The 13,174-nt window shown below is 39.4% G+C and overlaps 1 protein-coding gene and 1 long non-coding RNA gene across 2 annotated transcripts; one reads left to right on the plus strand and one right to left on the minus strand.

Moving 5' to 3' along the window:
* Positions 1 to 63: 63 nt before the first annotated feature.
* Positions 64 to 9,221, plus strand: LOC148897551 (uncharacterized). Its single transcript, XR_016114915.1, has 3 exons — positions 64 to 2,836; positions 7,905 to 8,086; positions 9,104 to 9,221. It is a non-coding gene; the product is annotated as an uncharacterized LOC148897551 (long non-coding RNA).
* On the minus strand, positions 4,518 to 11,506 carry wnt2 (wingless-type MMTV integration site family member 2). The gene is made up of 5 exons (XM_088995866.1): positions 11,286 to 11,506; positions 9,139 to 9,359; positions 7,930 to 8,207; positions 6,627 to 6,897; positions 4,518 to 5,416 (listed from the first exon to the last, which is right to left on the minus strand). Exons 1-5 carry the CDS (start codon positions 11,360 to 11,362, stop codon positions 5,211 to 5,213), a joined length of 1,053 nt encoding a protein of 350 aa, XP_088851992.1. The 5' UTR covers positions 11,363 to 11,506; the 3' UTR covers positions 4,518 to 5,210.
* Positions 11,507 to 13,174: the final 1,668 nt, after the last annotated feature.

The following is a 13,174-nucleotide window of genomic DNA, read 5'->3' on the forward strand; positions in this document are numbered from 1 at the left end:
GAGGAGGGGGAGCGGATCCAAGTACTAATGTGAGGAAAGAGAAGAGGGGGGGGGGGTGATTGACACCTCCCCCCACCCACCCACCCTGCAAACCGACCCGTGAGGGCTTAATCGACGCCTTAATATGGAGCGAAGGGAGAACGGGGCTCAAGTCCACGGAGGAGGTGAGGTCTTTTGGTCATGATTACGCAATAATACTCAGCCCTTGACATGACAGGGTGTAGGGGGGTAGCTTTTAAAATGTGACACACGGCAGATGTAAAATGCATAAATGGTAGAAAAATACATATTTTCAACCGTGAATTAAAAATTGAGTGCGCACGAAACCTTTCACACACACACACACACGCGTAAAAGTTTGGGGTACATCATCTGCATCTGACAAATAACACATTTTGACTTTGATATGGCCATTTTTTTTTGTCTAGAAATGTTCAGTTAAATCCATATTTTCATCCATAAATTAAAAAAATCTATTGCGTATTAAAGCTTTCACACAAACATGAAAATTCGGGTCCATTTGGATACTGTTTGCATACAATACAGTCATTTGTGGCCACCAAATAGCATATTTTGACCTTGAAATTCATTTTTTTGTCAAAAAATGAATTCCAACACCCATATTTTTTTTTTTTTTTTTGCTGTGCCAAATACATATTTTTGTCCATAAATTAAAAAACTTGAATGCGCATTAAATCTTTCACACAAACAAAAATTTGGGTCCTTTTGGATACTATTGTGCACTATACAGTCATTTGTGGCCACCAAATAGCACGTTTTGACCTTGACATTCAATTTTTGGAATTCCAATACACACACTTTTGTTTTTTGTGCTCTGCCAAATACATATTTTGGTCCGTAAATTAAAAAAAAATGAATATGCATAACATTTTTCACACAAATATGAAATTCGGGTCCATTTGGATACTATTGTGCACAATACAGTCATTTGTGGCCCCCAAACAGCATGTTTTGACCTTGAAATAATTTTTTTTTTGGTCTAAAAATGAATTTCAACACCCACAGTTTTTGTTACTCTGCCAAATCCATATTTTTGTCCAGAAATTTAAAAAAATTTATTTGCAGTAAATCTTTCACACAAACATAAAAATGTGCGTCAATTTGGATACTATTTGCATACAATAGCCATTTGTGGCCATCAAATAGCACATTTTGACCTTGAAATTCATATTTTTTTGTCGAAGAATGAAGTCCAATACCCACACTTTTGTTTTTTGTGCTTTGCCAAATACATATTTTTGTCCGTAAATTGAAAAAAATGAATGTCCATTAAATTTTACACACAAATATGAAAATTTGGGTCCATTTGGATACTGTTTGCACACAAAACAGTCATTTGTGGCCACCAAATAGCACATTTTGACCTTAATTCTTTTTTTTTTGTCAAAGACTGAATTCCAATACCTACATTTTTTGTTTCTTTTTATTCTGCCAAATACATTTTTTGTCCATAAAATGAAAAAAAAAATGTGCAGTAAATCTTAACACATTAAAATGGGGTCCATTATTTAGATACAATATGCACACAGTAATATTTGAGTATACATTTATACGTACCACATTTTGAATTCACATTTTTTTGTCGACAAATTCCAAAACCTACTTTTTTTTCAGGTGGAGTCTACCCCCAAAAACATGGTTTTTAATCCACAAATTATGTATAAAAATGCAAACATACATTTTTGGCGACAAAATACGATGCTGCAAATTGGACATCACGTGTTCACAAAGTTGTAAATTGTGGCAGGGAAGTCGTCATTTGTGCCAGTGAAATTCTTAATTATGTACACAAGATGCAAATTCGTTAAAAGGAAATTGTAATTAATGTCCACTAAACTATGAATGTGTCCTAAATGCTAATTTATAGCCCCAAGAGGCTAAATGCTACCACGCGATGCTAATTTTGACTACAAATTAGCCATTTTTGACCACAATAAACTTATTCTTAGCCACGAAATTCAAAATTCGACTGTGAATTTTGTGCTCATAAAATTTGTCATTGAAATATTTGTATTTAAAACCATATTTACAAAATATGATCTAATTTGTGGCCAGGTAATGCGAAAATTCTCCGTGGGTTTGACGTCATGTCTGGGGCTGTGTACGTTATTGTGTACGATTTTTTTTTTACAAATACAATTGATCGTGTGTCACAAAGAAAGGTGCTGCAATACAACACAAAGTACTGTAGCGATCAATTTTAAAGCCATTTTTTTTCTCCGCCGTTTTTGTCTTTTGACCTTTTGAGCCTTTCTTCTTTTCAAGTCTTAATTTTTGATCTTGGTTTGCTCTCTCATCCTCCTCTTCGCCCTTCCGCTGTTGATTGATTAACAGTATTGACTTACAATGATCAAATCGGGAGAAAACAAAACGCCACAGTCACGAATTGGGTTCTAACGCAGTGCCGTGAGGAGGAAGCGGGGGGGGGGGGGTTTAAAAATAAAAGTTGAGGCGTTTAAAAAAAGGAAATTTAACTGTCCTCTACAGGTCTGGAAAATTACATGAAATAAAACGGAAACCTCAAAAGTTCTTGGGAGTTTGTCATGCTTGTTATTTTCGAGAAGCTGATCGTGTTGTGTTTCATGTTCGTCCACTAGGCGGCAACGCAGCACTTGGTCAAGTCTGCTTACAAAGGTGAGCGCTTTCTAGAATGGCCACCAGTGGGCGACTTCACAGAGCAGGTACTGTACTTGGCCGTCACTTCCGTCGCGTTTTTAATCCCGATGCCGCGGCGATGTGTGTGTATTCGAACTATCGAATTAATTACGACTGAAAGACCTGTGGGAAACGGAGTCACATTCTTTACTCGAGTCAGGTAATTTTGTCGAAAAACAAAACTCGGGTACTGAGTAAACCGCTTTTTAAAAAAAAGGTACAGGTACTGTAATGGGTCGTCACTTCCGTCGCGTTTTTTACGACGCCAGGGCACTATCGTGTTAATTCGAATTAATGTTCTCGTGTCGAATTTATTACGAGTGGAAAACGTAGTCACATTCATTACTCGAGTAGAAGTACAGATACATGTGTAGGAAAAACTAAACTCGGGTGCGGACGAAACAGATTTTACAAAAGGTACTGTAATGACCGTAACTTCCGTCGCGTTTTTTTTTCGCCGCCGCGGGGCTATCGTTGCGTATATTCGAACTAAAGTTCTCATCGAATTAATTACGACTGAAACACGAGTAGGAAACATAGTTACGTTCTTTACTCGAGTAGAAGTACAGATACTTGTGTAGAAAAACAAAACTCAGGTATTTACTAAGCAGCCTTTTTTTAAAAAAAAAAAAAAAAAAAAAAAAGGTACTTTAAGGGCCGTCACTTCCGTCGCACATTTCGACGCCGCGGCACTATTGTCGTGTATATTCGAACTAATGTTCTCATATCGAATTAATTACGACCGAACCACGAGTAGGAAACGGAGTCACATTCTTTACTCAAGAGGAAGTACAAATAGTTGTGTAGAAAAACAAAACTCGGGTACGGACAAAACAGCTTAAAAAAAGCTTCTGTAATGCTCCGTCACTTCCGTCGCGTTTTGCCACGCCGCGTCACTTATCGTGGTGTGTATTCGAACTAAAGTTCTCATATCGAATTAATTACAACTGAAAGACAAGTAGGAAACGGAGTTACATTCTTTACTCGAGTAGAAGTACAGATACTTGTGTAGAAGAACAAAACTCTGGTACGGACTAAACAGCTTTTAATAGATATTGACTTTAATGGGCAGTCACTTCCGTCGCACTTTTCCGACGCGACAGGCACTATCGTCGTGTATATTCGAACTAATGTTCTCATATCGAATTAATTACGACTGAAAGACGAGTGGAAAACGGAGTCACATTCTTTACTCGAGTAGAAGTACAAATACTTGTGTAGAAAACAAGTCGGGTCCGGACAAAGCAGCTTTAAAAAAGATACAGTCAAATGTACGGTCAGTTTTTTTAGCAATAAACAATGATTTCAAAGAGGAGGCGGAATATAACAATAAATAATAATAAAAAAAGAATAAATACGTTTTAAATCCCCAAGTTTAGGGGGGGGGGAAATGAAAGTAACAAAGATGACATTGATAACATAAAGGCTGGTTGTGGGCGTCCACGACATGTTTGTAGGAATAAATGGTTCACATATTAAGAAACATACATAATAATATTTTTCTTCTATAACCTCAGAAGTCATTTATAAATACTTCCTAGAAAGGCGGTAAAAATGAACAATTGAGCTTTCATAAGTGTGCACACCCCCTGGAGCCACAGCTGTGTTTAGAACAATAATATTCCAACTTATTAAATGGGTTAAGCACAACGTGTTTTGAAAGGCGCTTATTAATGAAATGTATTATTATTATTATTTGGGTGGAGTGAACACTGGCGCGTGTGGCTGCTGCTGCTCACCCGCAGAAAAAATATCCTGTGACTGTAAAGTGTCCTTGAGCGTTTTGAAAGGCGCTTAGAAATGAAATGTATTATTATTATTATTATTATTATTATTATTATTATTATTATTATTATTATTATTATTATTATTATTAGGTTTTTCATGACCTTTCCTTAACTCATTCACTGTCGGACATGTTTAAAAATGTGTCCACTCCATGCCAGGGTTTTTGTCATTGTCACTCAAATTCCACGACCCACAGAATATTGCGTTTTAGGACGACATCAACATTCAATGCAGCATAAGAAACCTTAGATTCTCTTCCTTCATCAGAACAAGTGTTATTTCCTAAATTATATGGGTCTGGAGTAATATGAGCTTGAAATGGGGGCGGTTGTCGAAAATACATCCATATTGGTTTATATAGCGCGTTAACAACAGCTGAAGCTGAAACAAATGGATAACATGGAAAAGGGGAAATTCTGCCCCCTTGTGGAAAGGAAAAAAAACCATTGCCAGCGGTCTGGCCACCATTTTATCGGCACCCAAGCAAGAAAAAAAAAAACAAACCCTGAACAAATTCAGGAAGTGCGCTCTACGTCATATTTTCAATTCTCGAATACATTCGGGAATGGCAGCGAATGAGTTAAAATGTGCGTAATACAAAACCACATAAAAAGGCGGCAAGAAATCTGCAATGAGTTGTCTTTTTTTTCATTGTACAAAAATCTCCCAGTCGAACAGGGGTGTGCTAACTTTCTCTCATCGTATTGATCAAATTCACCATTTTGTTGACTAGGACGGACGGACGTTCACGTGTGATCCTTACAAGTGCGCACGTCCACCACTTGGCGGCAGTCTCTGCAGTGCACGGCGCAGCACCAGTGAAATTTACACTCGCATTTGGCACTGCGGCTCACCCGCGCCGTGTCGTAGCCTCGCCCGCAACACATGACCGAGCAGCCGTCCGCTCCCTGAGACGTTACGTTGCATCGCCGGCCGCCCGTACCCACCGAGCCTACGAGGGAAACGCGTGTCAATCATTAGCATAGATCGGCTACTTAATAATAATAATAATAATCGTAATAATAATACATTTATATTTATCAGCGCCTTTCAAAACTCTCAAGGTCACTTTACAGTCACAGGATCAGTTTTTCTGTGGGTGAGCAGCGGCAGCCACGCGCCATCGTTCACTCAACCGGGAATAACTCAAATAGATCAAGTTAGCTAGCTAGCTAGCTAATAGAGCGCAAATACATAGCCAGCAACGTGACCCCGTTCAACTGGGAATAACTCCAACAGATTAAATTAGTTAGCTAGCTAATAGATAACTAATAGCTAGCTAGATCGCTAGCTAGTTGGACAGCTAATAGATAGCAAATAGATAGCCAGCAACGTGACCCCGTTCAACCGGGAATAACTCAAATAGATCAAGTTAGCTAGCTAGCTTATAGATGACTAATAGATAGCTAGCCAGTTAGACAGCTAATAAGTAGCAAATAGCTAGGTAGCCAGCAACGGTGACCCGTTTAACTGGGAATAACTCAAATATATCAAGTTATCTAGCTAGCTAATAGATGCCTAATAGATTGCTAGCTAGTTAGACAGCTAATAAATAGCAAATAGATAGCTAGCTAGGTAGCCACCAATGGTGACCCCGTTCGACCGGGAATAACTCAAATAGATCAAGTTAGCTAGCTAGCTAGCTAATAGATGACTAGTCAGCTAGCCAGTTATACAGCTAATAAGTAGCAAATAGCTAGCTAGGTAGCCAGAAATGGTGACCCCATTCAACCGGGAATAACTCAAATAGATCAAGTTAGCCAGCTAGCTAATAGATGACTAATAGATAGCTAGATCGCTAGCTAGTTATACAGCTAATAAATAGCAAATAGATAGCTAGCTAGGTAGCCAGCAATGGTGACCCCGTTCAACCGGGAATAACTCAAATAGATCAAGTTAGCTAGCTAGCTAATAGATGACTAATAGATAGCTAGATCGCTAGTTAGACAGCTAATAGATAGCTAGCTCGGTAGCCAGCAATGGTGATCCCGTTCAACCGGGAAGAACTCAAATAGATCAAGGTAGCTAGCATTGTTAGCATCAGGCTTGCTACAAGCTCAGTTGGCCTCGTTGGTATGAAGAAAGTTGCTGGGTGAAGGAGGTGCTTTGGCGGACTTCATGTTAGCATGCCGGCTATTTATATATTGATATCAAATGTATACCTGTGTCGTGATCCCGCACGCAAAAGTCGGGAGATTGGTCGGAGTAGACGAGCTGGTTCTTCCCCGGCGCAGTGCGTCTTCCCGCCGCGTTCAGCGTAGTCAGAGCGGCTCCGTACTGATTGACGGCCACGTGGACGGCGCGCTCGTATTTGCGTCGCAGTTCGTCGCCGGTGCGGCGGAAGTCGGCCATTGCTAGCCAGCAGGTGCGCGCGCTACACGAGCCGCTCACGCCGTGGCACTTGCACTCCAAAGTCAGGAGACGCTTCACCGCCTGAGGGATGCACAAAAAACAATTTTTTTTTTGCCGATATCCACTGGGGACACCCTGAACTGGTTGTCAGCCAATCGCAGGTCACACAGAGACGAACAATCATCCGCGCTCACACTCACAACCAGGGGACAATTGTGAGTGTTCAATCAGCCTGTCACGCATGTTTTTGGAATGTGGGATGCAACCGGAGCACCCGCAGAAAACCCACGCAAGGAGAACATGCAAACCCCATACGGGAAGCCATGACCTTTGCACTGTAAAGTTGATGCGACCACCAGGCCGCCCTCTATTTATTCATGTATTTATGTATTGTATTCATTCATTTATTTGTGAATTTGTTTTTATCTTTATTGGTCTAATTATGTATTTGTGTTTGTTATTATTTGTGTGTATTTGTTTTTTGTGTATTAATGTATTTGTTTCTTGTATTTATTTATTTGTGTGTATTTGTTTTTGTTTATTCATTTGCATATGTGGATTTTTTGTTTGTGTATTTGTTTATTTAATTTGTTTGTGTGTATTTGTATTTTTTTGTTTATTTTTTTGTAATTATGTGTTTTTGTTTATGTATTTATTCATTTATTATTGTATTAATTATTTATGTGTATTTGTTTTTTTTTTTTTGAAGAATCTGAAGCCATTGTTTTGATTCTCCAGTTATGCAAGACGTCCTACAGTGACGTCACGAACTGGGGGCGGGACTTAAATGCCCAATTCGCAGCTCAATTTTTTGCAGATTTTGGACACTTTAGGTCATTTTTATTGGTGTTTTGCATGTGACTAAAAATATCATCCTGCGTGTTTTGTGTATTTTAGATGCTATAAAACGTTTTTCTGATGTCGGTTAAGAAACAAAAAAAGTGACGTTGGTTGTCCTTTAACTGTGCAATGTCATTATTTTTTTAGGACTACCTGACAAAAAAACCCTCAAAATTTACTTGCATATCTGATTCAAACGAGTGACAAAATGACATTAGTATTTTTTGTTTCCATTTTCTGACCAAAAGGTACCACCCAAGCACAGAAAAGAACCTTGCGTCCGGCCCTGTTGTTGTGCAGATTGATGAGAGCGCGGGCGTCGGGCTCCTTCCTCTCCTTGGCGTCCACGAAGGCGTGTCCGAAGCGGGCGGCGTGCTCCACGTGGTCACTGCAGCCGCCCCAGTCAAAGGCGCCGGCCCGGTCGCGCCAGGTGCCCATTTTGCGCGGGTCGCAGGAGCACGAGTCGAGTTCGCCGCGGCTACACGCTCGCGCTAGCGTGTGGACCACGCCGGCTGATGAAATGGCGTAAATGAAGGCCACCTCGCGGCTGCCTGGAGGAGGATCGAGCGTCATAGCGTTAGCGTCTCTCCGCTTTATTCATCCACTCAAGCAGTGTTTGAAATAACATCTGCCCGGAGGCCCGGGGCGTGCAACTTTTAAAACGTCTCGACCAGGGTGGCCGACAACTTCAAGAAAAAAAAAAAATTTTTTTTTTTTTTTTTTTCAAATTAAACGTTTGTTTTATTCAATAAAGCAAAAGCTACAAGCAAATCGCTACAAGCCAGGTGAACTCATCTTTCTAAGCGGCTTTCAAAACGTTCAAGTACACTTTACAGTCACGGTATAGTCCGAAGCACGAAACAGGCTTCTGATTGGCTGCCATGCAGAGTATGAAAATTGCCAAATGCGCCTTTCAAAACGTTCAAGTACACTTTACAGTCACGGTATAGTCCAAAGCACGAAACAGGCTTCTGATTGGCTGCCATGCAGAGTATGAAAATTGCCAAACGCGCCTTTCAAAACGTTCAAGTACACTTTACAGTCACGGTATAGTCCGAAGCACGAAACAGGCTTCTGATTGGCTGCCATGCAGAGTATGAAAATTGCCAAACGAACGTTTGTTTGTTTGTTTGTTTCGTGCTTCGGACTATGCCGTCCGTGACTGTAAAGTGTACTTGAGAGTTTTGAAAGGCGCTTAGTAAGAGCAGCGCAGGTAGCTTTTAGCAGACAACGCGACGCAAACATTGCATTGTGCACCATGACGACAAACGACAACTGGAGCAAAATCTTCAGCAAAGGGATATTTACCGTAAGTTAAGCAAGGGAGCATTTGTGGGAGGTACTTCCTCAATTAAAAAAAAATCCTTTATATTTTGCAACAATGTCCTTTTTTGCGATTAGTCGTCTTACTGTGTTTCCAAGTTGCCCGCTAACTTTTTGTCATCAGTTTCAGACACTGACTCAAGGTAAACTGGACCTCACCGCGTAGCAGCAGGCGTCCAAAAAGGCTATGGTCCCTCGCCACCGTGTTGCAGTTCCATCGGTGGTTGCGAAATTGGTGCTGGCACTCGGCGATCCAGTCTTGCACGCCGGCGCCGATGGCTTCCATGACTCTGGGATGCTGACGACACAACCGGCGCTGCTCGCTGACCAGACCCGGGATGTTATCGCACATCACGCGAGAGCCCAGGGTGCTCATGTACCTGCGGTAAATATATATATATATATGTATATTTCAAAGAGAAAAAAAAAAATTGGCTGTAAATATTGAGTTCTTCTGCTGGTTTTTTTTTGTGTATCATTAGTTTTAAGAAAACAAGTGTTTTTATAAAAATGCTTTTTTTTTTAGAAACATTATTTGCAACTTTTAAATTCAAGGACAAATTCTTCCTCATATCAATCTATTTATTTATTTACATGTACTTAGTATATTTTTTATGTATGTGTTTATGTATCTTTTCGATCTATCAGCTAGCTATCATCTAGCTAGCAAGCAAGATAACTAGCCTTCTATGTATCTATTTATTTATATCGCTAGCTGTCGTATCTATTTATCTAGTTGTTGTATCTATTTAGCTAGCTGTCATATCTAGCTAGCTGCGTATCTATTTAGCTCGCTGTCGCATCCATTTAGCTAGCTGTCGCATCTATTTAGTTAGCTGTCGCATCTATTTAGCTAGCTGTCGTATCTATTTAGCTAGCTGTTGTATCTATTTAGCTAGCTGTCGTATCTATTTAGCTAGCTGTCGTATCTATTTAGCTAGCTGTCGTATCTATTGAGCTGTCGTATCTAGCTAGCTGTCGTATCTAGCTAGCTGTCGTATCTAGCTAGCTGTCATATGTATTTAGCTAGCTGTCATATCTAGCTAGCTGTCATATATATTTAGCTAGCTGTGATATCTAGCTAGCTGTCGTATCTATTTAGCTATCATATCTAGCTAGCTGTCATATCTATTACCTAGCTGTCGTATTTAGCTAGCTGTCATATCTAGCCAGCTGTCATATCTATTTAGCTAGCTGTAGTATCTAGCTACCTATCGTATCTATTTATCTAGCTGTCATATCTAGCTAGCTGTCATATCTATTTAGCTTGCTGTCATATCTACCTGGCTGTCGTATCTATTACCTAGCTGTCGTATTTAGCTAGCTGTTGTATTTAGCCAGCTGTCGTATTTAGCCAGCTGTCGTATCTAGCCAGCTAGCTGTAGTATCTAGCTAGCTATCGTATCTATTTATCTAGCTGTCATATCTATTTAGCTAGCTGTCATATCAAGCTAGCTGGCGTATATAGCTCGCAGTCATATCCATCTATCCAATAATAATAATAAGAATAATAAAAATAATAATACCTTTAATTTACAAGCGCCTTTTTGGACACTCAAGGACACTTTACAATTCAAAAAACAATACACAGAATAAAACCATAAATAAAATAATGAATAATAAAAAACTAAGGAGAAGCTAAAAATAATTGTGGGCGAGCAGCGGCGGCCAAAACACACCAGTGTACACTTGAGCCAGAAGCCTATCGTATCTATCTAGCTACCCATCTAGCTAGCTATAGATCTAGCTATCGAGCTAGCTATCAAGCTAGTACTATTTTTCTATTCATTTATGTATTATATTTCGATGTATGTGTTTATTTTATTTCTTTTGATATTTATATTTCTTTATATCTCTCTATCTATCTCTGGATAGATGGATAGATTCTTGAATGAGCTCAAACAAGTGTGCGATTCGATTGTGTACTTAGCCTCCCGTGCATACACGAAGTAAACAAATTGAGAGGTTACAGTCGACGTGCGTGATTATTGCCAGAGGTGTTGAAAAGTTTGCCGTGAAGGGAAAAACGTACCAAGAGACCGGTCGAGACTTGTAAAGATGTCTTAAGGGCTTTCATCGAAAAGATAGAAAAAAAAAATGAGCACGCAAGAACATATGATCATCACTTTTGTCAAATGGCAATCATTTGAAAATAGATATATTTATTGGATAAATAAGCAGCGGCAAATACAGCGAATGGGGATAAATGTAAGGAGAGAAACCTGGAAAGTCAGAGGAACATTTTGACAGGCGATATTAACAAAAAGCATCCTGTTAATGACAATCACGGCCATGATTTTACTCACCACCAAGACGCGTCGACGCTCAGCACGCACACGGCAGCGCACACGCACCAACATAGTCCGCACGTCAAGGCGTTCATGTCGGCTGCGTGCGCGCAAGGAGCATGTCCGCCCTCGGTGGAGCGCGAGTGGCAAATGAGAGGCGGCGGTGGCGCTGCTGGTGCGGCGGCGGGGCGGGGAGACACCGGCGCCGTGTCCTCACGTTCTTCTGCTTGGGTGGCGCTGCCACTCTGGAATGTTTCCAGGGTCACTTTACATTGTAAAGAAAAAAAATGCTCACAGGAGAATATCAAAATTGAGAATATCAGGTTAAAAAAATAAATATATATATATATATATACAGTAAAGTCTCGTTATATCGATATCGGATATATCGATAGTCCCGGTTATATCGATACTATTTCTATGCACGCACGGAGAAAATTACATGCAAACAGGGTTGGATATATCGATAGTCCCGGTTATATTGATATTTTTTCGGACTCCCTTGAATATCGATATAACGAGACTTTACTGTATATATATCAGAATCAGAATCTTTATTGCCAAGTATGTAGGACACACAAGGAATTATATATATATATATATATATATATATATATATATATGTGTGTGTGTATATTTAGCCCTCCGAAATTAACAATATGAGGCAAAAAAAAATAAATAAAAATAATATATATTATATATATATATATATATACAGTAAAGTCTCGTTATATCGATATTCTCGGAAATCCGAAAAATATCGATATAACCGGGACTGTCGATATATCCGACCCTGCGCGCATATAATTTTCTCCTTGCGGTCATAGAAATAGTATCGTAATAAGCGGTACTATCGATATAACCGATATATATATATATATATATATATATATATATATATATATATATATATATATATATATATCCCCTCCAAAATTGCCCTCCGATATTGACAATCTCTACTAGCTGGCTAGCTAGCTTTCTATCTGTGTATCAAAGTATTATCTAGCTAGCTATATAGCTATCTAGGTGGGTAGTGGCTAGCTATCTAGCTAGCTATCTGTTGGCTATCTATTATCTATCTACTAGCTGGCTAGCTGGCTTTCTATCTATTTACTTCCAGGTTGAGTGAACGCTAGCTAGCTTTCGATCTATTTGAGTCACTTGTGGGTTGAGTGAATTCTGGCGCGTGTGGCTGTTGCTGCTCACCCACAGAAAAACTGTGACTGTAAAGTGTCCTTTAGTTTTAAAAGGCACTTATAAATGAAATGTATATATACACATCAGTGAGAAGGTTTCTTCAGCCGTCATCTGTACAAAAGTGAAGGTTTCGGACGTTTCGTCTGACGAAGCCTCTTGGATAGGAGGCGAAACGTCCGAAACCTTCACTTTTGTACAGATGACGGCTGAAGAAACCTTCTCATCGATGGACCACTCCTGTACGACTGAGAGCTTACACAGACGTATACACATCAGTATATGTGTGTGTGTGTGTGTGTGTGTGTGTATATATATATATATATATATATATATATATATATATATATATATATATATATATATATATATATATAAATATATTATATATATTCCGATATATCGATATACACAGTAAAGTCTCGTTATATCGATATTCGATAAAAGACTATCGATATAACCGGGACTATCGATATAACCGATATCGATATAACGAGACTTTACTGTGTGTGTGTGTGTGTGTGTATATATATATATATATATATATATATATATAATTTTTTTTTTGCCTGACACTCAGTTTTGGAGGGCTTTGCTGCTGAGTGAGTTATCAGAGCGGGCAATTTTCCCAAAGCAGCATTTATGAGATTATGTGTCACATGCAGTACAAAGTGTCATGCGGCATTTTCTCCATCTTTGATCAGTGGGAG

The sequence above is a fragment of the Hippocampus bargibanti genome, linkage group LG05, assembly GCF_051943395.1.
Source record: "Hippocampus bargibanti isolate YZ-2025 linkage group LG05, ASM5194339v1, whole genome shotgun sequence".
In the NCBI taxonomy this organism is placed as follows: domain Eukaryota; kingdom Metazoa; phylum Chordata; class Actinopteri; order Syngnathiformes; family Syngnathidae; genus Hippocampus; species Hippocampus bargibanti.

Coding starts and splice junctions, on each gene's coding strand:
- wnt2 (XM_088995866.1), bottom strand. CDS start 11,362: ATGAACGCCTTGACGTGCGGACTATGTTGGTGCGTGTGCGCTGCCGTG. Junction 9,360..11,285: donor AGCGTCGACGCGTCTTGGTG/GTGAGTAAAATC, acceptor TATTTACCGCAG/GTACATGAGCACCCTGGGCT. Junction 5,417..6,626: donor CGTGCGGGATCACGACACAG/GTATACATTTGA, acceptor TTTCCCTCGTAG/GCTCGGTGGGTACGGGCGGC.